This window comes from Eucalyptus grandis, chromosome 6 (genome assembly GCF_016545825.1).
Source record: "Eucalyptus grandis isolate ANBG69807.140 chromosome 6, ASM1654582v1, whole genome shotgun sequence".
NCBI classification, from domain to species: Eukaryota; Viridiplantae; Streptophyta; class Magnoliopsida; order Myrtales; family Myrtaceae; genus Eucalyptus; species Eucalyptus grandis.
Window position 1 is genome coordinate 25,593,445 of NC_052617.1, and position 27,609 is coordinate 25,621,053.

Here is a 27,609-nt window from a genome sequence, read left to right on the forward strand (position 1 = left end):
CAATTGATAATTTTCTTTCAAAACTTGTTCCCAAAACACCATTTTCGCCCATCAATGTGGCAAATAGGATTAATCATCTCATGTTTAAAAAACATGCCGTGTGTTGTGTAAAATGGGTTTTGTAAAAAAAATGATCGAAAATCCACTTGAAGAAACTACAAAAAAAAAAAATAGGATGCAATATAAGATAAGCCTTACATGCATAACACATTAATCATTTTCTCTTTACACAAATCATCTTTAAATTATGAAATTATTCATTTCATTTCTCTACATTGGAGATGGGCTGCATCCAATCAACTATGGGTTGTTTCCATATCAACATCTACAAGACTACATCAACAATCAGGATAAAATTTAAGATAAGATAAATTTTATCTTATATAGTACTTGATGCTTATTCAAGATATGATAAGATTAGATATAAATTGATATAATCTCGATATAACGTGAATATGTCTGATTTTATTATTACGATTCATCAAATAATAAATAAAATATAATAAAATTCATAATTTTATATTATATCCTCTCTAGTCTCATCTTAGTTAAAAATCTATACGAGATCAAATATAGCCTAATAATGTATTTCTACCAAAAGCCAAAGGATTCGAGAGGAGAGAGTAGGAGGGTCTCCAAACAAGCTGCTGCGGACGAACTGCTGACTGCTGCTGCCGCTACGGTAGCCTTTTTGGCGTTGCTGACTCCACGCGATCCTTCCTCGTTCCTGCCGTTTTTAAATATCTCCAGTCGACCATCCATTGGGGAGGAAGAAGAAAGAAGGGAAGGAAAAAAGAAAAGAAAAAGAAAGCAAAATAAAAAATCAAGAGGGAATTGAAAAAGAAGAAGAAGAAGAAGAAGAGGAAAGGGTGTGTGAATTTTTTTTTTATTGATTTTCCACACGGTGGGGGTAATTGTCAGACAGCGAGAGGTTTGTCGTGTAGCAAGAAACATGAGCAGGGCAATGTCCGGCAATTCAAACGAGAAGAAAGGATGGGCCAAGAACAAGAACTGGGTATTCCGATTTTCTTTTCTTTTTTTTTCCCCAACCCCATCATGAATGAACTGCTTCCCAGCAGCAAAAGAAGAAAAAAAGAGAGGAAAAATGTTTCCTTTTTCTTTTTTTTTTTGGGTGTGAACCAGAGGAATGAAAATATCGGGATTAAAGAAATGGCACGAAAATGAGGTGGCGTAGGGTAGGTATACAGGAGAGAGAGAGAGAGAGAGAGAGAATACACGATTCTGATTTTCTTCTCTCTTCTCTCTTCTCTCTCTGTCTTTCTCTCTCCGCCTTTTTCTTCCTACACTGAATATAAAATGACCCCATTAACGCATATTCACAAGATGGGAGGTGAATCGTCGAGTGAAAAAAATGGGTACAATTTCTGCTTTTTGGCGTGGAGGAGAGAGAGAAGGGAGAACCTGATGCCCCTTTTGATGTGTGAGTGGGTGGTGCTGTTTCTCTCTCTCAATCTCTTCTTTCTCTCGCTACTGTTTTGTTTTCATCTGGACCCCTTTTGATTTTGCTCCCTTTATTTTTGAGGCCTCATATTTCTCTCTCTCTCTGCAAACCATTCTCTCTCAGAAACCCAACAAAAAAGATCTTCACCCAAAAAAAAAAAAAAAGCTGAAAGGTTTGTTCCAGATTCATCTCATCTGCTCCTCTCCGATCCCTCTCTCTCTCTCTCTCTCTCTGTGTCTATCACTCAGTCACTGGTTGGGTTTTAGTTCTTGATCGTTCTACTTCTCTTCGTGTGGTGGCTCTCTCTTCTTCTTGCTCTCTAGTCTGAGATCATTTTGCTGGGTCTTTGAAACTTGTTATTTCATGATCAGCTCTTCCGGTCAGAGTCATGTTGGTCTAATCTCTTGGCAAACTCTCGAGTCCCTCGTGTTCTCGCCCAAGAAGGGGTAAAAGGGAAGGAAAAACTTGGTCTTGTGTTTATACTGGATGGGTTTTGGTTTTGAGTCATGGTCAGGTCAGTACTTACTGTACAAAGTTAGGCGATCCCAGTAAAAATTTTGGGCTTTTGGGTTTCTTCACAATCTTTCAAAAGGTCTCTTCTTCTGTGTCAAGATCGCTCTTTGGCTGTTCTTGATGATATTGTGGGAGCTTCGCGTTTCTATTTTCGTGTAATCTCGTTCACTTCCCAAAAGATTGCTTTTCCCACGAGATTTCTTCTTTTGGGGAACTTCTTCCTGATGAAAGCTTACTTCTTTCAATCCCTTAAACATCTCAAGGCTTTGCTCTTGTTTGATTCTTGTTCGGCAAAGTTTCAATTTTGGGCTCTTAGCCTTGTTCATCTGCCATGAAATAATGCTTCCTCATGAACAGTGAGTTATCAAAACACGGCCTTGCTCTTCCGGGTTGTTTTACATCTTGATCTTCGCTCGATTAATTGGGCTTCGAGCTCCAATGATCGACTGTAGTTGCGTCGAATCCACTTGTACCCTTCACATAAAATAACGTTCTGGCGTGTTCTGGAACATCTTACCCGACCTCGCTCTTCTGGGTCCTCTTCAAATCTCCATCATCCCATGTTAATTTGTTTCTTCTCTCTCTTGCAGGCTGATGATGGATGCAGATTATTGTAGCTGTGGGGTTCTCTCTGATTGATCTTGTATTTCTGGGGATGTTGTTGCTTGTTTAAGATGGTCTGCTTTTGTGGTGGGGTTTCGGAGTAAAAGGGTGGGGGAAGAGAGAGAGAGAGAGTTAAAAGAGAGAGAGAGAGAGAGGTAAATACAAGAGAAGATAGAAGAAGGGAGGTCGATTGTTATGCTGAAGGCAAAGTTAAAGATAAGGCCCAAGGATAGTAGTAATAGTAGACGTAGTTGCAGCAGGAGAAGAGGAAGAAGAAGAGCAGATTCTTGTGACTGTTGGAGGAGATACAACACTACAGGAAGGAGAAGCTTTTCATCAGATGTTATCCATTGAAAATCCTCCATCAGATCCTCCATGTCCTTGCCAAGTCCCACTCCTCAATAACCCCTCTTTTGATGAGAGGGCTTCTACTTCGCACACACTTGCCTTCTCAGAGGTAGATCTGCAGTCTAAGAATCCACCACGTCCCAACTTCTCTATAAGGTAAATCTATTTCCTTCTTTAATGCTCTCTTTCCCTTCACTTCTCATCTGCAAGAACAAGATTGTTCATGAAACAAGTCTTTCTTTGATGATGTTTCTGGCTGGCTTCTAACTGCTTGTGTTTTCATAGATCTCAAGGTCATGTGGGAGCTTCTTGAGTCAGACCCAGTTCCAGATTTTTTGCCTTTTCTTTGCTGCTTGGATAAACTTTTGTTCTTTATTGATCTTTTGGCGCTGTTTTACTGATCCACGGCTCTCATGATGGCAGTAGATGGAGCTGTGTGCTAAGTGGGTTTTAAATTCGTGTCTCTCTCTTTCTGATATTTTATATCCTCAGTCCGCTGTTAATCACTCGCCCTTGTGCCCTGGATGTGGTTGGTTGATTCTGCGTCACTTTAGTACATTTGAAATTCTACATGAGCTCATCTCTGGGCGGTAAACTTTAGCCATCCATCTCTCAGACTGTACTTGTACCGATTTCACGATGGAGCAGATTAAAGGACTCCCCCTCCCCTCCCCTCCCCTCTTCAGTCAGCTGGATACCGGATCTTGATGTAATATGGGCATTTCTTGGCTGTTTCTTGATTCACTGTTCATATGGGTTCTACATGGTGCATATGATTTCTCCATGAGTTGACATACAATACTATAATCTAGCTTACTCTCTTAGATTTGCTCAAAGGAAGATTTTCCGTTCTTCAGATTCTGGCACTCTATTTTTGGATTTTGCTGCATTAACGTGGACCCCTTTCTTTAATTTGCTGCAGAGAGTATGTTTCCAAAGCCAGGAGCAAAAATATACAGACCAACTGGCCTTTCTCCCTCAAGAACTTGCAGCTTTGCTTGAAGCATGGTGTGAAGGATCTATTGCCGCCTTTTCAGCATCCTGATACCGTGAGAACTCAGTCGTCAAAGAGATGCAAGGTTGAAGCTAGATCGCTCAATAAAAGAAGTATAAGCAATTGGGAAAGGAGGGAACAACCTAGTTCCAGACCTAACAGTGATCTCCCTTCATTCGACTCAGATGTCAATTCTAATTCGAATCGTGATACTGTACCATCCTGCAAAGACATTAGCTCATTGAAATCTGGAGGCGAGGATGATTATCCATTAATAACAACAAGCGCTGTTTCTGGGTCACAGATTGAGCCCGTGTCCACAAGTAGGCAACCTAGCTCGGCTGTAGAAACTGACGTTTTGGTGGAAAGTTCAGTCAGAAAGGATAAGGAAGCGACTTCTGGCAAAGCTGTGAGCACAAGCCAGCCGACTGGCAAAAAGTGCCGGTTGATAGTAAAATTTGGTGGAAAGTCTGAGCGTAGCTCAACAGAAGATCTTTCCTCAAATTGTACTAGCATATCAGAAGCGATGGCTTCCAAAGTTTGCCCTGTCTGCAAGACTTTCTCATCCTCTTCCAACACAACCTTGAATGCCCACATTGATCAATGCCTCTCAATTGAGTCTACACCTAAACAGGCGGCTGATAAATTGATCCGGCCAAGAATTAAGCCAAGAAAGATTAGGTTGATGGTGGATATATACACAAAAGCGCCGAGATGCACTATAGAGGAGCTTGACAGAAGGAATGGTTCGAATTGGGCCGGGGTTTCATGCTTGCCTAGAGATGCTGAGCCATCTGCTGAAGGGAAAAAGAAAACCTCATCAGCTGTTAATGGTGATGGTGCTAATGATGCTGGGGCAGTTTATATAGATGCCAATGGCACTAAGTTAAGGATCTTGTCCAAGTTTAATGACGCTCCATCAGTCTCACAAGTTCGGGAGGATTTAGGACCGAAGAGATGTCTGAGAGGAAGCAAAGGAAGAAAGGCGTTCTCCAAGAAGAGGAGGCTCCATGGGTCAAAACATCTCAAGTATCTAAAAGTTTCTTCCAAGGGCAAGAAGATTCATCCTCGCAAGGCACATGAATTGCAGGTTTGCCGCTCTTGCTTTTTTACTGTATCTATCCTCTCCTATCTTCTTCCTCTCTGGCGCATAATGCCAACATGCTCATGCATGCACTCTCGCCGACAACACCAGGCTTTTCTTGGATGAAATTCTTCGATCTAGCTTACTGGTATTTCCAAGAGGAAGAATTGTTTTTATAGGTGATTTTAATCTTATGTGGAGTTTGTGAAACGTTCTCTCTTTTGAATTATTATGGTTCCTTTTCTTTTTACGCCTTCCTCTTTCTTTTTTGTTTTGACACCAAATCCTTTGGGAGCGTTTAGTATGAACGTTGAACCCAGACCTCGGAACTGATAAGACACGTGTTAACCGCTTCGGCAAGCCTTGCTCTTACAATTTTTTTATTCAAAATATATGCTAAATCTAAGTGCTTTGCCATATTTAGCACTTCTCCAATATCATGCTTGCTTACGTAGGCAGGCTTGTTACATTGCTTTGTGCTCTTACAATATAAATAGTTAAAGTCAATGTATTTATGGGTGCAAATCCTTGTCAACAGGTCATTGGTAATCATAAGAAGCACAATACACTTCGAGAAGGAAGTGGGGGATCTCAAAGACAGACTTCAAGATCCCAAGGGCTAATGAAACCTGGTGATTGTGGATCTCTCAGAACATGGGCATCCTCGAAGAGAACGGGTCTCGCAAAGAAGGCGGCAACTAGAGACTTTCCACCTCTGAGATGTCAACTGCATTTGGCTCAGAATTTGCTGGTTGAAAGTGGTCAATCATGCCCCGGAAATAATCTTACCATGGACAGTGGACTTCAGAAGTCATCGTGTCTATCTGACCAGCAAATGATTGAGGGGAAGGAAAAGCCGTTGGATGGGTCTCAAATGATTGAGAAGATGAAGCAGTCTCCAGGAAGAAAAAGATTGGGAGGCATGTTAGGTGGCAGGACTGGTGACATTACAGAGAGGTCGCTTTCCCCAGCGAAGCGAAAATTTCGCAAGGACAACTCCCTCGGTGACAGTAGTCCCTCATTGATTCTTCACGACAATTCTGAACATTGCTCATCGCAGCTTGTTAGAAACAAGACACTTGAAATACACGCAAACCCAGATAGTGATTATGGCCTCCCTTGCAACGTGAATGCAAGGTCGTCAAGGAACTCTCGTGCGTTCTCGAGAAAAGCTTTGAGGTTCTCCACATTGAGAAAAAGGGTCCTTTCTCTCTGCCAATCACCTGAGATCAATGGGACTGAAAAGTGCTCAAACTTTGAGAAGTCAAATGTGCTTTTGGCTACGGAAATGGGTGAGCAGGTGGTGGCCTTGCGACCTAAATTGCAACATCATCGTGAAGTAGGGCAGGATCCTGTTGAGCATCAATCTGCTGAGGAAGATTCTTTTGACGATATGTCTTTTAGTGAACATGTAATTGGACAAGAAAGAGGAGAGAGAAGTCCTTTACCCAGGGAGAAAGCGACTGCTTTCAGGAGTACACCATCAGCAAGTCATTGCTTCGATGAAATTGACGGAGAGAACATACAGCCTTCATTTGCAGTGAGTGCTGGTTTACCAGAGAGAATTGATGGCATAAAATCTAATCCAAATGAAGTCAATAATGATGTAAATGGTGCTGACATGCCATCCGGCTTGGCCATGGCGGATGCAAGCTGGGGCTTAAGCAGATACTTCAGTTCTGAGTATGATAATCATATGAATAGTCGCTTTAAGACTCACTCTCAGCGACTCCTAGGAACATCTAAGGTTTCTCTTTTTACAGATGGGGGAGAATTTTCTACTGCAGAGGATGATGGTAATGGTGCAAATGAGCAAAATGGAAATGATAGAGTTGATGAGGATTCCGATGATGGGCAAGCAAGCTCCTTCCCTGAGATTGATCCAATTCCCATTCCAGGACCGCCAGGTTCTTTTCTTCCTAGTCCAGGAGCTATGGGCTCGGAAGACTTTCAAGGGAACTCATCGTTAACTACTAGCCAGGTTCATTCTTCTCAAGATCAGCAAGATTTAGTTGATGGGGATTCATCGGATTCTCCTGTTTCAGCAACATCCACCATTTCAAACTCTGCTGAAAATAGGGTAGATGTGGACTGTTCAGAACGATTGGCACCACAAGAGCATCAAAATGATTCTTGGTCGGGTTTCTTGGGCACTTGTAATGAGCCTTCGGTCAAAGATGTTGCAGCTACTGCACAGGCTTCTGCTGAAGTTGTGGAAAGTAATGCTGAAAATGCGGAGAAACTCAGAGTTGGAAACAGATCCATTAAAAAGGGCCCTCCTTTTCCGACAATTGATGACCAACCATGTTGTTGCCAAAGAAAGGAAAGGCTGTCTCAGAACATCGCTTTGAGTTATCGAGAATCACCTCATATGAATAGGAGAATGATGGCTCCATTGGCGGTTCCAGTGATGGGAAAGCAGTTAGGTAGGAGTCCTTATGCTGGACTGGCTCAGATGGATGAAAGGCCTGAAACGTTCAATCCTACTGGTTACATGAGACCTGAGAGGTCAGCTTCCCCTACGATTTACTCCTCCAGAGATCCAGTTACTTCTCCTGACGATCGATTGAATGGTCCTGGTCGAGGTGACTGTGACCTTGCTAGCCCATCTGCCTCCAATCCGATTCTGAGGCTGATGGGAAAGGACCTGGTTGTGGTCAACAAAGAGGAAGATGCTTCGTTTCCTCTGGGGCAGTCGGAGTGTCAGAATGGTGCCCAGAAGAACAATCCAAGTCCACAGTTCTCGTTATATTCCAGTGTTCTCAGTGCCGGAGGTCAAAGTCAAAAGTATGGTTTTGCAGATCATCTGGTTATTCAAGGTTCTAAGATCACGTGTGAGGACCTGAATGGTATTGGTGAACCACATTTTGGCGCTGGGGCACTGGGCAGTTCTATAAGCTTTTTGAACCCAAAGACAGCAAAAGTTTCACCTAGTGCGTTTGCAACACAGCAGAGGCTAGTTAAAGGTTTCACGGAGGCACGGGATTACAATGGTGGGTACAGCTCATCGACTCAACCTTGCCAGCCAGTGGACGTACCAAACGCTTTTACCATGCACAATCAGGTCAGAATTGTTAGTTTTCCTGAATCGCAATCCAAGAAAGCTGGTTCTCCTGCCAATCACCCCAAAGAGATTATAGTAATTGACGATGCTCCTGAAAATAATGAGGCTGATCTCTTGAGAAACCCAGAAATCTTTAGGGAACATATACCGCTGTCGAGAACCATTGATTGTGATCCAAGGCAAGCGAGTACCTTCTTTCCCCACCAGTCACAGGATCCTTTGTACTTCGGCAGCTATCCTGCAGACTTCTCTGCTCGATCCAACACAAGCCCAGTTGCCTCAAGTCATAATGCAGAAGGTTCGAAGCTGCAGCAAGCTCCTTTTACGGCTGCTTCATCCTCGAGAGGCCATCTAAGACCTGGCATTCTTTATTATCAGAGCTTGTCATAGCGATCAAGGTTGAGGCCGATGCTATTTTGCACGGGAGCTGGAAATTCAAAGGGGATTTCTCTACCTGGTTGCCAAACAGAAAACAAGCGGGGTTTCGGTGGAAGACGCAACACAAAGCTGCAAGAGTCTGAGCTGCTGAGATGTCAATAGGTTTTGTGCTTGAACTTTTCTCACAGTGGATACCATGTCAGATTTTAAGCGAAATTTTGAGACTTTCTCTTTAGGCCGAAAAAACTGAAAAGAGGTTTCAATGAGACTTGGACAATGTATAAGCAAATCCTTGAATAATAGTTGGGAACGAACCTTGACTTCGTTAGAAACTCCTAAGACTTTTATGTGCTCCCTTTTTCCCTCTCTAAAACTTCCTACTGCATTGCCTAATAATAGCTAATCATCAATCTTTACCAAAAGAAGAAAGAAAAACCATTCGCTTTTAAGCTGCTTTTTCCCTCTGCATGATGTTTCCCCAATCTGTAACCCATCATTTTTGGAAGTCCTGAAAGTGATGAACATGAAATCTTAAAATCTGCATCAACTCTCCAAACTCTCCTTGAAGTTTTCAGTCCATGATCAAGCCAAGAAACCCCGGAGCCACCCTCTCTCTCTCTCTCTCTCTCACACACACACATTGAAGACATAAACTCGATGAGGTAGTCGTCTTCGCTCGAACAGGAACGGCAGGCCTTCAGTATGCTCTGGAAACCTGGAAATCTTTGTAAGCTGCACACCCACATGCATGCATGCACGCACGTGCGCATGAAGTTTTGTCGTCTGCCTCTTCTTCCCTGTTCATCATCGATCTGCTTTCACTCCAAAGGTTTCAAATCTCTCACTCCTCTCTGTCTCTCTCTTCTTTGCATCATTCTTTTGGTGCTTTTAACGTTGACGACTGTTCGGAGCCTCAGAAGATATTCTGTCCCAGACCCAGATGGCCGTCGGCTTGGCTGGGCACGCATATTTTGGCTAGGGGCACTCCCGAATTCTCTGAGGCGCTGTCTCCTCCCTTTTTTGCCCCCTTCTCTCGATTTTTAAACAGTAAATATTCCCTCTCTTTTTTTATCATTTATTTTTTTGTTTTTTGCTTTTAGCTTGATAAGACACTGCGCAAGTAGTTGTTTAATTAATAAATTAATTTTCTGGGTCAAAAAAATAAAATAAAATAAAGAATTTGGGTGGAGATGGGATGGGACGTGGATGTTGCAATTTGCATGTTGAAAGCTGGACAGCGTTGATTGCTTCCTTAGAAAGACTGAATTGCTGTCCATTTGGTTGCTGTGTGGGACACGTCCTGTCTTTTTCTCTCTCCCTCTCTTTCAACCCTTCAATCAATTATTTTTTTATAATGGCAAGTTTCTGTGTCCAAGAAGTTATAAAAAACAAATTATAAATAAAATTAAACCTATCCCTTCAAGTACGATAAGGACTTCATTAAAACCCTCAAGCAGTGCACCGGCAAATTTTTTCTTTTTTGTCCCCGAAAATGGAAAAACAATATATTTTTTTTTGATCTTTCTACATCATTAATTATATTGTATGCCGGCAACCCCACTTGTGTATGTGAATTTATGTGCAAGACGATTAAATTATCTGAAAAGTTGAAGTGGCGATAGTGTTCCGGAAAAGGACGCGACGCATCTACCCTTCGCCCTTCGTTTTGCTCGTAACAACGCACCTGCCATTGGCCCCCGCTTCGGGATTCCGTCGGCTCGTCGCGTGTCCGTGTCGGTGTTTTGCTCCATCGTTTTCGATAGATTGAGTAGGCGGTGACTGTAGTCGACCCCGGCGGGTCGTCGGTTGGTGGTCTGGCTCCGCTCGACTTGTGGTGGTGGTGGTGGTGCATGGCTGCTGGATGGCGGCCGATGGGGGGTCGGAAGGGGTGGCTCTTGCGTGTCGGATGAAGAAAGAGATAATGCGGAAGGAAGGAGGATCCAGGTTGTCCATACGTATTAGTCGACGCAGCATCATGTTAAGAAGACCACGTTGGCGTCCCGAGTACGTGATGAATAGCAATTCAATGGAAAAATGGTGGCGCTGGTGTTTCTGACTTCTTATTGAAAAGATTAGGTTGCGCCTACTTTGTGGAGTCCATACACTTTATTGAATAAAACAATTCCAGGTACTCGGCTGCAGATTGAACAAAGCTCTTTAATTGACTTGGAGGATAGACAAAACTTTTCTTAATTGTGATATGTATCATCAGACGTTACTTATCGGATTCAATGACGTAGTGGAGATCATATCCTTAATATTCAATATCAATGGAATATGGAGATTGATTTGACTATGAATTATTGTGCTAACGGCTAGAAGATTGTCATGTTGTTTGTCCGAAAGGAAAATATTGAATAAAACCTTACTTATTTGGAATGTCTCAGTTTATCAACGGGACAATCAATTGAAGACGTAATGTTCTCCAAAGAAATGACTCAACTTATGGAAACCCTATCTTTTGTATGGGTGGTACATCTTTTGGGGATTTTATTCTTGGCAATTCATAAATGATCAGATCTTCCAGATTCAAGTCCAATGGGTTGATTGAATAAATGATCCTTTGAGCATGAGTTCAATGGTTAGCTTGGATACTATGGAGTATTAAAGGAAGTTGTAATACTGTGCATAGAAGTTATGAATTCTAAAGTCCAACGAAGTCTTATCCTCAATATTTTCATCTTTCATGAGTTGTTCATTGTAATTTCTTAGAGGTCAACAGTGTGAAATCTAATAATCTTTCACACGAGCTTGAGTAGTGAATACTTTATCCTTGTAACTTTTCATTGATTCATCATAGTGGAATTCAGCCAATAAGTTGTCAGCACGAGAATGTAGACATAGGCTTGTTAAAGTTGAATCACCATAAATTTGTCGTGTGCAATTTTCTATCCCATGAACTCTTATTTACATCTTGTGATAGATCATTGCACATCGGTAAGATTTGAACACTACACAACTTGTCAACAAACATTGCCCCGACACAATATAATCTTAATTTTGTTTTATTTCCACATTGTCATCTATGCACCTCCTTTAGGTGATAGGTGTAGTCCTAATAGATACCAATAGCCAATTAATGCAATATGGCGATTATAACTTCTGTATTTTTATGAGTGGCAAAACTTTGTATGTTTTCAACAATTTTTTTTAGTTTGATCTTCAATAGCTAATGCCATATTATTATCAGCCCATTTGAACTGATTTCAGTTTCTTAATTATTTTACAAGATTTTTAGATAATTTGTGAAATCTTATGTGTCGTTCTTTTGCTATTTTAATTTTTAATGAGCATCATTCGTTAAGACCAATTTAAACGCGACCATGTAAGTTGTGACAGCCTAATTAATTGAAATAAAATTCATTTGAGGCCTAAGGCCGACATGATCTTACCAAACTGCCCCTCGACCCAAGATTTTGGTATTTGTTGCAAATTGGCCCTTGACTTCTCGATTTTACAATATCCCCATGAATTCTTGAAATTGGTTGTAATCATTTTGCAGTCGGAGCGCCAGTTATGTGCTTGTCATGTGACTAATTTGCTCTCTTAAGAAGGGTAAATTAGTCCATCAACAAATGTTGAATTACATTTTATCTCTCAAATTTTGGCACATGTAGCAAGTTATCTCCTAACTTTTCATTTTCTTTTAATGCCCCGTAGAGTATTCAAATGAGTTTCAAACCCAACTCAACATTGATCTAATCTTCACCGGAGATCCACTTAGGCTACCTAAGCAAGGTATGTCCTGCCCTTGCTTGGTACATCCGTGTGGCAATGGCATAGACTTTACTAGTGACTACCACTTAATATAAATTACAAAATCGTTTCTTCTTAGTTATAAATATTTTGCTCCCACAGTAACTCTTATAAGTAGTTATAATGATCTGGCATTCTTTATAATGAAAATTTCAGTATATTATCAAACCATATCAGCATTTGGTACTCGTGTTATGTGTATTTTTATTTAACAAGCAAAACAATTGACTTATAGACTAAACAATTAGTCTGTGCTGATAAACAATTTGTGCAAATTGTTTTGTGTGTGGTAATGTTAAAATTTTCTCTTCATTGCTGATTTGCTTTTGTCTTACCCTATGCTACAAGCCTAAGAGGTCCTTTTTTCTTTTCAAATAATATAAGACATTCCTAATGATTTCGTGCCAGCTTTGTAAGTTTCGACTAAATTTGGAGACCACAATGAAAACGCAATATACTATTTCGTCACTTGACTTATTGTTTCTATGATATGGGTAGTTAGATTTGTGAAAAAGACTTGAAGTGCAGGACTGTTGCAAAAAGTGGCCAAATCCAACACCGACGGGATATTGCAATCGATTTGGAGACTTCAGAAAGGAAGTTACAAAAACTTAAAAAGTCAATGGGCAACTCATAATAAGTGTTCTGTAAGACGAACTAATTAGTCGAACAACAAGCACTTGACCGGAGCTCCAGCTGAAAGACGGCTGGATGCAACGTCGGGAGGGACATTGCAATCGATTCCAAATCTTCAAAAAGTTGGGCCGAAAAAAAAAAGGAGAAAGAAGGAAAACTACAATTACCATACTTAGCTTTTCTGCATTTAATTTCAGGTTGCACGATAATATCCAATCCTCGACATGGATTTCATTCCTTGGGCATAAATTTTGGATGCGTGTGAGTGAGGGCATATGAGACGTTTGCTAGGTTAGCGAGATGCAAAAGTGTAAATTTTGAAATGCAAGAAAAGGTTTTCGATGTGTAAGGCAAAGTTGACCGACACTGATTGCAATTATCTCGTTTAGAAATAATCCAAAGGACCCCAGAGTTCCGACATGAAGATTTCCTGCTGCTTTGAAGGCAAGAGATCTCTTGAAATTGAAGCACCGAAATTGAACAGGAACAAAAAGTACAAAGCATCACTACGAAATTTTTTCCTCCCCTTTCCCCTAGAGATTTTTCACTTTACTTCTCACTCCTTTTAAGGAAATGACAATTTACGTTAGGTAACTAGGTTATCAATTACACACCTATTTGAAATTGACAATTCGATCTTTTCATTGCATTTGATTTTCTTTATCTAGAATTAGCACAAAACCTTTTGTCTCTGTTAAATAAAAGCCAAAAATAACACTTGGTGAAAGATATTTTTTGCTACCAACATTGTTTGGGTAGCCATTTAGTACTTGTCACAATTGATCACTTGAAGACTTCTTGCGTTGTTGATTATTAAGTCCTTATCATTAGGCTTGTCGATAGCTGATCCTATGCTAATATTCCAATGATATACATGTGTAATTTCGCCTGGCTTGTTTTAGTCCTAGTGACCGGCACATGATAGTATGATCAACTTTGAGTGTCAACAACACCTATCATTTTGTATGTCTTTCTCCTCATTCAGAAAGTGTCAGATCCAATGTAATTATTATTTTTTCTTTGCAATGCTCAAAGCAGTTTCAATTGTTGTAAGATAGAAAAGATTCAACATTAATAATTGAAATATGTGGGATATAAGGTAAATTTTATTAGCTTATGCATTTATTCGTGGAGACAAATAATATTTATAAAATTAAGTAATTAGAGGTTATTCGAGGAAGAGAGAAAATGATTAAGATCTTGTACAAGTAGGAGGTGCTCTTGCTTTATGTAATTAGATATTGGGTTCCGTTTATTTTCGATAATGAGTGATTTGAAAGATATTTACCCGAAAAATGGTTTATATTGATTGAAATAATTAACTAATAAAAAAATATATTCATTATCAACAATCGTTTATGTTTAAATTTTTTCATGGGTGATAAAAATATTTTCATTTATTTATTTTTGTGAGTAATATGAGTGATCATTTTTTGAAATTTATATTTTCAAATTTTCTATGAAATAAACGGAGCTTTATATAGAGTTTTAGCATATAATAGATTGACAAAATACAAAATGTACTTGGGCCGAAAGCCCTGATATCTTTCTCCACAGCGGGCCTTCGAAAGCCCTGATAGATTGTGACCAGCCCCTTCCTCCAGAAAAACCCTAAAAATGGCGTCTTTAAGTAGAGCTTTCCCTCTCCTCTGCTCAGCGCCACCGGAGCTCACGCATCCGAATCTCCATCGACGCTTTCTGTAGCTTCGCCCCTTCTTCTCTTAGGCTGATGTTGGTTTCTCGGTGAGGCGAGGAGGGGGTGTTAGCTTCCCTTTTTTCTTTCACTGGTCCGCGAAAATGGTGGTCTCGTCCTCCCTCCGTCTTCAACCTGCGAGGCTTCCCGCTGGGAGAGTTTCGGGCGGTTGCTCTAGCGGGAGTAGGAGGGGGAGGTGTCGCGTGGCATTCGCTTCGGCGGCGGGTGTGCCGGGGAAGGATGTCTCTCTTCAGAGCAAGGTACTGCAGCGTGTGCCCACTACTTCGGGATTACATGTCGGAGCTTTTCATGACGATGTCGAAATATGGCTATTTACGGCCTCGATGTTCTTCGACTGTTTCGAATGAAACACACGGGCATCGGTGATGGGTTGTTGTAAATGCTTCTACTTTGGCATGCATGGCTTCTTGAATGTTATTTTTTTGGTTTGTGTATGTAGCCTAAATATTGGTGACTTAACATGTTTTGGGTTGTGGGTCGACTTCATTTCAATGTTGTATTTGAAAGCAATTCGCAATTTCAGTACTTATGTGATTATGCTGATACTGTTGAGGTCTTTATATATATATAAAATAAATATTTTGGTATTGCATGTGAGAAATGTGGCACCCAGACTTAGTCAGATGGCTACCATTCTCGGTTGGTAGATGTCGTTACTTGTCTGGAAAAGAAAAGACGGAGAAGATAAACCCGACGGGTGGGTTTCTCACCCGTCTCGTTAATCTCTCTTGAAGGTGTTCATCGTTGCCCGATGATGTTTTGCTTCAGTTATCTTCGAGCTACATCTGGACTTCATATTGTTCACCTGTTTCACCCCCCAGTGAAATAGGTGTGAGAATGTAGGTTTTGGATACATTGTTTTATGATGTTAATAAAACCATATGGAAATGTGCAGATCTATGCTGCATATCCATTCAAGGAAAGTTACGCATGAATCGGCTTCTAGTGGGTCGACTGTTAAGTTGGCTATATTGATTATTTTCATTGACACATTCTTTCTGGGATATACATTTAACATCTATGTTATGTCATCTCGTATTTCCTTTTGCTTTGTCTGCTATAAGTCTTGTATGTCAAGTTTGTTGACATTTGTGAATGAAAATTTAATGGATTCTTATAGGTCGACACACTGTTAGACAGTGTAAAATGGGATGATAAAGGTTTGGCTGTGGTGATAGCTCAGATTGTGGTACCCAGACTTAGTCAGATAACTACCATTCTTGGTTGGTAGATGTCGTTACTTGTCTGGAAAAGAAAAGACAGAGAAGATAACCTGATGGGTGGGTTTCTCACTTGTCTTGTTAATCTCTCTTGAAGGTGTTCATCGTTGCCCGATGATATTTGCTTCAGTTATCTTCGAGCTACATCTGGACTCCATATTGTTCGCTTTTGTTACCCAAGCGAAGTATGTGTGAAAGTGTAGGTTTGGTTACATTGGCTTCTGACATGGGTCAAGATATATGTATATGTACGTACGTATGTACAGTCTGTTTGGGGAATGTTACACATGAATCTGCTTCGAACGGTTTTTATGTTGGGAATATTGCTATTTTCATTGATGCTTGGGTTATGGGATATCCATTTAACATCTATGTACTGTTCTCTCGTGGTTTCTTTTGCTTTATCTGCTATGAGTCTTGCACATAAAGTGAGTTGGAATTTGTGAATGAAAATTTAATAGATTCTTGTAGGTGGGCACACTGTTAGACAGTGTAAAATGGGATGATAAAGGTTTGGCTGTGGCAATAGCTCAAAATGTAGACACTGGAGCCATCTTGATGCAAGGATTTGTGAACAGAGATGCATTAGCTGCAACAATCTCCTCTCGTAAGGCTACATTTTACAGCCGGTCCAGATCAAGTCTCTGGACAAAAGGAGAAACCTCTAGGAACTTCATCAATATATCTGATGTGTTTCTTGACTGTGATCGAGATTCTGTAAGTTCAAAGTTGTTGGTCATTTCTCTCACATTGCCCTTTTGGCTTGTTTGATCTAGTTCAAGCAATCGTTTATTTTTCTTTTCCAGATAATATATCTTGGGAAACCTGATGGACCCACTTGCCACACTGGGTCTGAGACATGCTATTTTTCATCGATAGAGGATATACTGGAACCCTCCCAGGTTTGAGGCACAATACTTTTGTGAATCTATTAATTAATGGTGCTAGGTCCTGAATTCTAATGAGAATACATTAAATGGTGCTAGGTCACGAGAAATGAACTGGCTTTGTCTACCTTGTACTCATTAGAGTCTACCATCTCAAGACGAAAAGCTGAATTGGCAGAACCACAAGATGGGAAGCCCTCCTGGACGAAACGCTTATTACTTGATAACAAGTTGCTGTGCTCAAAAGTCAGGTACTATGGAGAATGATGAGAATCTTATGCTGTCTAAGTTCTGTTTCCTGAATTTCTCTCTTTCTTGAGAAAGACCGGTAAAGTGGTTGAAAAAGTTCTGAAAGCCAACAGTTTCACCTACTCGCTTTTTATTACTGTAGCTTGTCCTGCACCTATAATTTTTGTGGACCTTATATCGGCTGTTAGATAAAGTAGGTGAAAGAGAAAATGAACGTCCAATGGCGTTTTAATCTGGAAATTGCAGCAGTTAGCATCACGGGTCAAATAGTTGTTCCTAAGACCTAAGCTTCATTTCCAGGGAGGAGGCAGATGAGTTGTGTCGGACGCTTGAAGAGAATGAAGATACGGCACGCACTGCATCGGAGATGGCGGACGTGCTTTATCATTCCATGGTTCTTCTGGCTGTCAGAGACGTGAAAATGGAAGAAGTTTTGGAAATTCTTCGACACAGGTTCTCTCGGTCCGGAATCGAGGAAAAGAAAAGCCGAACAAAAGGCTAAGCATGGGCTTCTCTCTGTATATGTACGCCGGCATTGTATTATTTACTTCTTTCTCGATGGTTAATAGTGGAGAAGAAAGTAATGGTGCACCGAGTGCCAAATACTTAAGTTTGTTGTGATATAGTCTTGTCAAGTCTTCTCATTTGTACTGAAGGTGAGCTTGAGAAGGCATTTTGAATCACTTTGGTTGTCAAATGGTCAGGGATTTACTTGGTATATAAAGGTTGCAAATTGATGAATGTTAGTTTGATGATGCCTATTGTCGGTTTTAGTTTGTGTCTGGAGGGTCCGAAGAAAGGCAATGCGGGATGTAACTCGGGTCCACATCCAGATCTTTGCAAATAATCAAGTGTGCTGTAATGAATTCAATGTAAAAGTCAGAAAATAATGCCATTACAGTGAAATTCTTGTGCTTCCTCCTATGGACAACTCTACATAATCAAAGTTGAAGTTGCCTTAGTGCCGTCCAAATACAGTACATAATTACTTGGGTACGGTGTAGTTGATTTGGCACAATTGCCTCTCCGGTCGTGTAAACATGTAGACTACTATCGCCTGGCCTCGCCTTTTCCGTCGCCAGAGATTGGACGAGCTATGCGCACCATTTGCACCAACTCACGAAAAACGGTACATGTAGGAATGAGGCAGCGCCGCGACCGTGAAGGCAAGCAAATGATGAGCAACACAAGGAAGGGGGCAGGGAGAAGGTGCCCTTTTCTCAAGCTCGAGAGAGGGAACGTGCCGTAATCAAAGGACTTTAGACTCGATATCGACCCACCACGCACACCGATCAAATGATAGTTTCACATGTTGCGACGGAGGGTCAAATTTTTCCTAATTTCATAGATGAAGGATAACGAAATCTATATGTTATAACATGGTACTCTTTTTCAAAAGCGTGATCCCATCTGAAGCAATAAATTTTTTTCTTTTTAGACCGTTGTTTGACCTTTTCTTGAATATGTTTGACCACAATAAACGCAGTCTTTCGTTTCACGGCGAAGAAGAGAAGAGGCTTGGACGGTTTGAACGGTCGGTGAGGTCAAACCGGTCAGCAAAAACCCCACCAACCCTTCCACGATGCAATCCCCAGCCGCGACCCAACCCAAGCCCGCCGCCCCCACCCCCGGCGGCGGCGGCGGCGGCGGCGGCGGCGGCGCAGCCACCTACACCACCATACCCATCTCCGTCTCCGACGTCATCTCCCGGTCCGTCCACAACTTCTCCGCCGCCATCTCCCGCCACCGCCCCTGGCCCGAGTTCCTCGCCGCCGGCTCGTTCGACCGGCCCGGATCCGCGTCCTCCGCCGTGGCCCGGATCCGCAAGAACGCCGTCTACTTCCGCGTCAACTACGCCGTCGTGGTCGGCTCCTGCGCCCTCGTGTCGCTGCTCGGCGCCCCTTTCTCCCTGATCGTCTTCGCCTCCGTGCTCGCCCTCTGGCTGATCTTCCATTTCTTCAGGGAAGACCCGTTGATGGTCTCGGGTCACCAACTGAACGACCGCCTGGTGCTGTGCGCTCTCGTCCTGGTGTCGCTGTCGGCGGTCTGGTTCGTGGGTCGTGTCGAGACTCTGGTGATCGGGGTCGGAGCCGGGTCGTTGCTCTGCGGGGTCCACGGGGCGCTGAGGAACCCCGACGGCCTGTTTCTTGATGAGGAGGAAGCGGCTTCTCAAGGCCTGATCGGGTCGCGGGCCGGGTTCGCGGCCGCGCCCGGATTCGGGTACGGCACGGATCGCGGAAACGTTGCGAAAACGGGACTTGGGGACTGATTGATCTTGTGAGAAAAATTGTCAGAGAACGATGGATTCCTGCGAGTCTTGACCGGTGGAGTCGGGGTCGGTGAGTGTTTTTCTTGGGTTTGGTTTGTCCGTGGTTATGGGCGCAACCCACAAATTTTGAGGTTGGTGTGAGTCGTGGCTGTGTTGGATTTGAAGGGTCGTTTGTTGGTCCCTCTCTAAGAAGGGTTTGACTTGACTTGTGGTTTGTACTTTTCAAGTTGGGTTTTCTCTCTTTCAGATTTGTGGTGTCCCGCTAGGGAGAAGGGAGATTCTTGTTTTCCTGAAATGGTCATGGGAGTGAGATTGTTGGGTCTGTAAAATTTGGGGGCAGGCTTGTGAGTTTTTTTAACTGCTGCGGGCAAGATTGACTTGTGATTTGAGTTCGTGAGCAAACAAAAGCATTTCGACTTGTGTGATGTTGAAACGTGATGCTCACATTCCTCTCTCCCCTCTGCTGTTTATGGCTGTGTTGCCTATGAGCAGATTATTTAATCAGCACTGGACCTTGCAGATGACAACGGGACATGAGCATCTGCATATATTAGTTTCAGACTCTTTCCATCTCTTCTGCTGAAAAATGCGGGAAAAAATGGGGAAGATGGAGTCCGATCAGCTAAAAATATGCGTTGGCGTAGGCATGTGTGATACAATTACGTCGGAGACGCTTGAGGTGGTGCATGGTTCCGATAAAGCTTCGTGTGCTCTTAGCCTCTCCTCTCTCGCTCATGATTTTCTCTGTTCCTAAAATAAAGGACTGCAGGAGAATATATGAACGAAAAACTACTGTTCTCGTGAATGTGAAAGAAATGTATGACAACGGTGGAAGCGTTAGTGAGGACTCCTGATGATCTTGCATCTAAACTAACGTGATTACAGTGTTTTTCACAACAAAACTGAGCTCAACAGACCATGAACATAACTCTATTTTTTTGTTGAGCCTGAGCATCAGATCTTGCTTCTCATCCTCACTAGCTTGGCCAATGTCTCTTGAGCAGCGAGGGTCAGGGCATTGTTATGCCCGAGCATCACCGTCCTAATACTGATGCAAGTCCTACACAGCTCTTCACCACTGTCGAAGTGACCGCCCCTCAGTAGCAATTTGGCTCTGGTCTCCAAAAGCGTGGCTTTCAAAAGCGTCACGTCCTGCCACACGTGCTCGTCTACCCTTTGGCTTCCTGGGTTCAAGGATTTCTTCCAACAGAGTGAGCCATGGCACCAGTCCTGTATTTGGGACACAAACGACTTCTCCACTTCCTCAAGCACATTTGTACACACTTTTAGGAGCTCCAACGCAGAGTTGCATCTCGAGAATGTTGTGAATGCCCTGATTGCCAGGGGCAAGGCCGTCTTTTTAATGAACAGAACCATGTCGATTGCCTTGAGTTGGACTAGAGGGGGCTCAGACTTGAACCCAAAGACTAGGAATGCACAAGACCAGAGGTGATCCGAGTTCAGAACTGGATTGCCGAATTTTCTCAGGCCTTGAACTGTTGCTTTCGCAGCAAGAGAACCGTCTTTTCTTCGTGCAAACAGTCGAGTTATGGGGTCGAATTGGATCCAATACCCTGGTTGCCTATTAGCTGTTCGCGCCAGCCCAAGTTTCACTAGAAGGACTGCTGAATCTTCCTCGCTTTTCCAGGTCTTCGGTGCTAAACAGCAGCTGAAACCGAACAACTTGGTCCAATTGAACTGGTTTCCACTGGCTGGCATACTCTTAGCAGCTGAGGTGAGCAGACTCACTGAGATCGGTGCCGGGGCAAACCAAGCACCAACAAGTAGCATTTTTGACGCCATAAGGTTCCTCCTCACACTGGTTTGCTCTAAGATATTGAAGCAAAAGAACAAGACTTTGACGAGGAAGGGATTGTTTTTGCAGAATTGGTCATCGCTAAGGCTTACATAGGAAGTGTTACTAGAAGAGCCATCGAGTGCAACTTGGTCCACTGCTTCGAAGAGCGCAGATGGGGAAATGGCAAGTTCAGAGAGTAATGATCCGATAATCCACATACCGTAACTCAGCCTCCCTAGCTTCTCATCAAACTTCCGCAGAACCTCAAGCTCTTGAGCTGGATAGTCTCTCTTCTTTCTCCCTTTCATTAGGATCATCGCATCAGACAAAGGCAGAGGCGGAATCTGTATCAAATCGAAGTTCATTATTTTGGGTAGCCGCGTCGTTATGATCACGTGGGATCCCCCGGTGTTTCTTGGAATCAAGTCGTGTAAATCTTTACCTTCCCACCATTCCTTCTCAGTTTCCAGATTGTCGATGATTAGCAAATAAGGCATGTCACGGAACAACTCTCTTTTAACTCTTTTGAATGCTTCAAATTCTTGCTCCTCAAAGCTTCGGATACGTCCTCTTTCCTTTTCAGCATCGGCGCTCACATCCAAGCCCAAATTAAGCGACAGATTCAAGATGTTTTGCCTGAAATATCGAGCCTCTCCACCCACCCACAGGACCATTTTATATCTTTGAGAGTACCTATAAGCAAATTCTAAAGCAAGCTCTGTCTTCCCGATGCCAGGAATGCCATTGAGGCAGACCACACTGCTGCCTAAGCCTCTGTAGCTCCCGCTCTTCGACTTCTTGTACTTCAATCTCTTCAAAGAGTTCCTTCCCAGAACTGGCTCTACCCAAGCCTCCAATTTTGGTTCTTTGCACTTCCCCACGTCTAGACTAATGAATCTTCCTCCTCTCGTCGTAGTTGTTTCACTCTCCTCATCTGCAAGCCCTTCAGATTGTCCACTCGCTTCTCCTTTGATGGACGTCGTGTAATCTTGCTCGAAACAATCCCCAGATCCAAATAAAGCGTTCTCAATCTCCGTGAGTTCTCTCTCCCTTCCGATGAAATATCTGTTTCTTGGGAAGGGTATCTCCTCAAATGCTTCAACATCCTTCTCGACCACGCTTGTGCGCCCAAGTTTCGCTCTCAACATCCCAGCCGCCCTCCCAATGCAGCTTCTCCAATTGCCTTCATTAGCTTCTAGCTTGAACTCGTGGCACTTGATTAGTCCATCAATCGCTTCTCTGCACTCTTTATCAGTCGTATCAGAATTGAGTAGGCCCGTAACCTCAGCAGGGCCTGTGTCAAAGAACAATGGAACCAAGTTCTTCTTTTGAGCGAAAAATCTGATCTCCTCCAAGCTAAGAGTATTCATAAAGCTGGAACTGGTAACAACCACTATTCCAAATGTCACTGAGCGAATCACCCTATCTGCAATCTCATGACTCTGACCATCTGAGTACCTAGCTCTGTCGGCCACAAAACAAGCAATTCCCTGGAGCTCAAGCTCTGACTTGAGCCACTTGCAAAACCTTACCAGGTTCGGGTTCTGCCCATGGAAGCCTATGAACACATCACAGCTCCTCAGCTTGGCATTGGCAGCCGGGGAAAGTGCCCCTTTGCCAAAGGAAATCCGTGGGACTGGGAAGGAGAATGAGACTCGAGGTGGCGCCGGGTCTGGGGCAGAGACGCAGGTGACAAATTTGAGCTTAGCATCATATGGGTCATCGGAAAATTCATATTGGTCAGATGGGGGAGTGTAGGAGCTGCTCGGGATGTCATCTGACTGCGAGCCGGCACCACGGAACGATGCCGGTGGAGATGGATGTGCCGGAGGAGCTGGGTCCTCAGGCGGGGTGGAATTATTTGTGGTTGTTGGTGCCAAGGCCCTTGGAGATATGTATGGGGACTGCAAGGCTGAGACAAATGCTGATGAAGGTGGGGACACAAGCGAAGGGGAATTATACGTGGATGATTCAATGGAGCTCTTTATGTTTGCACATAGCGATTCTTCTACTTTAGAGCCAATCGATGCCAAAATGTCCTTACCAGAGCTTTTGCTGCCATTAGCAATCTTGATGGTGAGGCCGGTGTTGATTATATTGTCTTTTGATGTGGCTGAAACTGAAACCCCCTGTGCTAGAGCATCCTTGAAGAGACTGGAGGAGGGTTTGGCTGGCTTATTATCCAAATCCATCCTCATATGTCAAATGAATCTTCACTTCACTACCTCTTAAGGATCTGCACTTATCTTCTTCTAAGAAACATTAGCCACTTCGGAAAATGTACTTTTGGATGCCCTCATAGGCTCTGAAGTTGAGAAAGCTTCACATCCACAGGGCCTTTTTTCCAGAGAGAAACTGGGCATGTTCTGAGGATTTTTTCTAAACATATAGATGCAATTTGAGTGGCTGAAAGCAAGAGACTCCGGCAGAAGAAGATTTAATGCAACAGTGGCATTCAAAGCAGGAGTCATTCATCTGCAACTGCATGTGATATCCCACCTCTCAATGTGGGGTCTTGTCTCTTTCAGACTGCGGCAAGTCACTAACCCAAAATGTTTGCCTCTGCACCTGGGAGCAGGTTTTTGACCAAGTGTCATCAGCTTCGGTTGTAGGATATAAAATGAAGAAAGGGAAACGTTCGCTAACAAGCTTTTGCTCTGGAACACAATCAATCGATGGCGTTTAAAATCACTTCTCCTAAATAATGCTGTGTTAAAGAAAGGGGAGGATCAAAAGTTGCTTTCTTTGAATCCACACAATCATTGCAAACAAAGGAAAGATAAAGGTTTTCGTTGACAGATCATGAGTAAGTTCATCACATCAATAAAACAAGACAAAATGGGTGCCCAGGATACAGTTGGGAAATGATTAAAACTAACCTCTCAACTCGTTTCACTTCTCAGGCAAACAAGAAAGTATCGAATCATCTCTCTCTCTCTCTCTCTCTCTCTCTGTGGGTTTTGAATTGAATAAACAAGCTGTACAGGGTGGGAATCTGATGTCTGATGTATGGGTTGGATCTGAGAGGCTTTGAGCAATAAAAAAAGGAGAGAGAAAGAGACCCGCAAGAAGTGCTTCAAAAGGAGTTTGCAGAGTGGCTGAAGCACAAGTGAGTTGAATGGGTGCAATATTCTATATACTTAGTTTAATAATTTTTCTTGGGCTGTGGTAATTTCTTTTTGTTTTATGTGTTGTCCATACTAAACTTTTCCTTAATTGCAGTTTATGAATCTATCCTGGGGTTCTCACTCCTCACGGAAGCCAAAGACTGGTCAGAACAGTACTCACAGAAAATGGCATTGGAGACAGCAAACACCATGACATAGAGCCATGTCTCTTTGTGCATTCAAACTACACATCTTTCCTGCACAATTTGAATATCTCTTTTTTTTTTTAATCATTATAATTTTAGTGCTTTTTTTTTTTTTTTTGTGTGTTTGAGGCAAGGCTGGATTTTTCCCAGTAGGTGTACTCATCTGACATGGGGTTTGAAACCAAGCTGCTCTGGAAATTGGACCAAGACCGGTCCAACTGGGGACTGAACTGCAATAATTATTCTTTGCCCCTCGAAAAAAAAAGTTTTTTTCTTTCTTGGTAGTCTCTAAATAAAAGATTCCTTACCTGCAAGAACTCCCAAAGCTACCAGTTCTTTAAAAATAATTATTCATATTATTTGAACATTATCAATCGTTATTCATATTCAGTCTTCAGCTTTGAGACATATAATGTTCGACATTAGCATTCCAAACCTACCAAATTTTTGCTCCCATCTTGCATTATTTGACAATTATTGAACATTAATTATTCACATCGGCTACCACTAGTTGGTGCCTAATGTTTTGCATTAGCGAGGGCAATCTAGAATGTAATTGAATCTTTAATCTTCTAACTTCTAAAAAAAAAAAAATCAATTTGTCTTTAATTGCCTGAGAATAATTTACTATATTTTTCTTTAGATAAAGTGCAGACTTGCCATTTTAATGAATTAAACAAGATAAGCACCAATAAGTAAATGTATATAATCTTTCACTTTATTCATTTTAAATTCTTATGAGAAAAAAAACTAAACTCATTCTTTTAAATACATTTCTTTTTCATCTAAAATCATTTTCATAAAAATGTCATAGAAAAAAAATTAAAGGGACTTGATTTAGAATACGGGTCATTTTATTTTAATAAAAATTGTGATGAAAAGACAGACAAGTCAAAGTCTAAGCCTATGAGGTTTATGCCTTAATTCTCTGGGCCATCTAAGAAGACCCACAATCATAAGATTGTCTCTGAAACAGCATGCACAACTTTCACTTTTTTGCCTAAGTAATTGCCTTTACACCCTACGGGGAAAAAGAAAAGGAGGGGCGAATTGTAGATAAAATTATAATGAGACCTCCTTAACATGTGGGCTTGATTATATGCATATTCAATTGAACATGATTGATATCAACATAGGTTCAGATTTCATTTGGTAACGACATGATATATCATCAATATAGCTCCTGTTCTTATAGTAGTCGACAAACTTAGCTGATCAAAATAGACAAAAGAAGAAAAAAAAGCATGTTACATTCTCATCGGTACCTTTTTTTGAAAAAAAAAAAAAAAATTCTAACATAGACGTGCTTATATATTTTTCAAATTTTGTTCTCGGAGACTGTTAAATCTTGTAATTTTTCCTATTATTGCTCGTCAATTCGAACCATCGATGAACCATGAGCTAAGAGACTTAATACATCAAAATTAAAGAATGTTATCTTGGGGGAAGAGAACAAGGGTCCTTGTACGTCATTTGTGCATACACGCACCTCGACTTTGGTAGGATGATAGTGCATGAATTTGGAGCTTAGAGATCACTTTTTTTGCCGACGTCTTTTCAACTCTTTTGATAGTGCATTAATCATAGGGATTTAATGGTGTTTACGAAGCATCATTAGGGCATATGCTTATCCTTGAAAGACACAAGCACTTGCATTATATTAATGATGAAGTGGGTAGACGTTGATAATAGTGGAAAATAATTTTATTTATTTAATTAAACTCCCATTTCTCCAATGTAGAGGCAGCTCATCTCTGTTGTATCGACAATTTTTTTGATATTATATAATCTATGAATTGCACTGGTATGTGTATGCTAATCACTTTATAAAGATAATGGTTTCTTATTGGGTGCTTCATGGGTTAAGCATTGTATTATGTCGGTTGGCTATGTATTGTGCTTTGTTAAAAGGCAACTCAATAATTGGTTCTTTTTATTTCCATCATTTCCCCAATGTCTGTGTCTTGTGCACATTAGATGTAGTGCATCCTAACTAGCTATGACAAATGGATAGATCGGGTCAGTTTTTGTTTAATTTGGTCTCCGCTTATATAGGATGCATTATGAGCATAGGGTCTAGTCAAATCTGTTTCGATTTATCCGGTATTTCGACACAGTTCGGGTTCAATTTTGGGCCATTACTAGTCTTCGATTCTTTCGAGTTTTAGATAGTTCAGTATAAGTTTATATATTTTTGACATCAGTGAAGATAATAGGGGATGGTCATCTTGATTTTGATGGGATTAAATTCGTTTTGAGGCCATATTTGCACATGATTCATTTCGATTGCAAAATTTTGGTTTAGATTTCGGGCTTGCTTGGGTTCGGACCACGTTGGGTTCGGATTCGATTCTCTTTGCTTTCGGGTTAGAGCTGGGTGTGGGTTTGCTTGGGCTTGGGTCAAGTTGGGCCATGTCAGGCCGAATGATTTAAATCCTTCGTGTTCAGGTTATTTCAGATATAAACTGAGTCTGATAAGAGTTGTTGACTTTTTTTTTATCGGCCAACTTGGGTTAAGCCGCATCAATTTTTGAGTGGATCAGGTCAAGTTTCAGGGATCGGATTAGGACCTATATATTCTAGTTACATGGAATCAGCTTATATGGGAAAATGGTCCTAGAGAATTGATTCGTTGAAGATAAATAAAAGCATGGAGCATAGTGGACAAAGGGATTTTTATTTTTTTTTTTTATTTTATTTTAAGGAGCAAAAAATCTGAAACAAAAGATGAGGAAAACTAGAAAGATGAGAAGGATCCAGCTCAAGATGGAAATAGACAAGGAGGGCAAGTAAGTAAATTCAAGGCAGCTGCACCCAAGGATTGGTGGTGGGCCAGTAAGTCAAGTGATTCATGTCGTGGGTCTGAAGTGGGCCACATGGACATGTGGCCCATTTCATCCTTCCACGTTCGGATATTATTATCTATTCTTCCACTCTTTTTTCTTTATTTATTTTTTGGATATAATTGAAAAGTAACAACAATCCCTCTTTTAATAAAAAAATCTCCACAAAAAATTCGGAATCCGATAATTTTTCATGATTCCTTGTTGATGTGAGAAATTTCTACTATCGTGCACTTCAGAGTCTTTCGCAACTTTTTACCAATCATCGAGTGACATGAACTCTTGAAAATTCTTTTAATACTCCATATAAGCTCAACTTGAGGTCCATCGAGTATGAAATACATGTCTAAATTGAACTCCATTAAAAAATCAAAATTTTCGAATTCGATTTGACTCAACTTGATTACAATCAATTGGTGTAGGAACTCAAGTTGAACCTTAAGCTTGATCTTGAAAAACCCGAATGAGATGCTGAAGC

The 27,609-nt window shown here is 41.7% G+C and overlaps 4 protein-coding genes and 1 long non-coding RNA gene across 9 annotated transcripts; 4 read left to right on the top strand and 1 right to left on the bottom strand.

Annotated features, from left to right (window-relative positions):
• Window positions 1-1,313: 1,313 nt before the first annotated feature.
• Window positions 1,314-8,785, top strand: LOC104449069. Of its 4 annotated transcripts, none has more exons than XM_010063084.3 (4): window positions 1,314-1,441; window positions 2,566-3,082; window positions 3,849-5,010; window positions 5,543-8,785. In XM_010063084.3, exons 2-4 carry the CDS (start codon window positions 2,919-2,921, stop codon window positions 8,456-8,458), a joined length of 4,242 nt encoding a protein of 1,413 aa, XP_010061386.2. In that variant the 5' UTR covers window positions 1,314-1,441; window positions 2,566-2,918; the 3' UTR covers window positions 8,459-8,785. The 4 variants fall into 4 exon arrangements, with proteins under 4 accessions (XP_010061386.2, XP_010061385.2, XP_010061387.2 ...); XM_010063083.3 differs by lacking the exon at window positions 1,314-1,441 and adding an exon at window positions 1,485-1,634; XM_010063085.3 differs by lacking the exon at window positions 1,314-1,441 and adding an exon at window positions 1,638-1,757.
• A 5,693-nt stretch (window positions 8,786-14,478) lies between these two features.
• LOC104449070 (histidine biosynthesis bifunctional protein hisIE, chloroplastic) lies at window positions 14,479-17,663 on the top strand. 2 transcript variants are annotated; one of them, XM_039315285.1, is made up of 5 exons: window positions 14,479-14,791; window positions 16,234-16,489; window positions 16,579-16,674; window positions 16,759-16,910; window positions 17,209-17,663. In XM_039315285.1, the coding sequence occupies exons 2-5, from the start codon at window positions 16,331-16,333 to the stop codon at window positions 17,408-17,410; spliced, it is 609 nt and encodes a 202-aa protein (XP_039171219.1). In that variant the 5' UTR covers window positions 14,479-14,791; window positions 16,234-16,330; the 3' UTR covers window positions 17,411-17,663. The 2 variants fall into 2 exon arrangements, with proteins under 2 accessions (XP_039171219.1, XP_010061389.2); XM_010063087.3 differs by having other exon boundaries at window positions 16,244-16,489.
• A 539-nt stretch (window positions 17,664-18,202) lies between these two features.
• LOC104451764 (PRA1 family protein G2) lies at window positions 18,203-19,633 on the top strand. Its single transcript, XM_010066356.3, has one exon. It carries the CDS (start codon window positions 18,491-18,493, stop codon window positions 19,175-19,177), a length of 687 nt encoding a protein of 228 aa, XP_010064658.2. The 5' UTR covers window positions 18,203-18,490; the 3' UTR covers window positions 19,178-19,633.
• Window positions 19,634-19,955: 322 nt separating this feature from the next.
• Window positions 19,956-23,206, bottom strand: LOC104449071. Its single transcript, XM_018876387.2, has one exon. The coding sequence runs from the start codon at window positions 23,171-23,173 to the stop codon at window positions 20,132-20,134; it is 3,042 nt and encodes a 1,013-aa protein (XP_018731932.2). The 5' UTR covers window positions 23,174-23,206; the 3' UTR covers window positions 19,956-20,131.
• A 331-nt stretch (window positions 23,207-23,537) lies between these two features.
• On the top strand, window positions 23,538-24,336 carry LOC108960616. The gene is made up of 3 exons (XR_001988559.2): window positions 23,538-23,781; window positions 23,879-24,084; window positions 24,198-24,336. It is a non-coding gene; the product is annotated as an uncharacterized LOC108960616 (long non-coding RNA).
• Window positions 24,337-27,609: the final 3,273 nt, after the last annotated feature.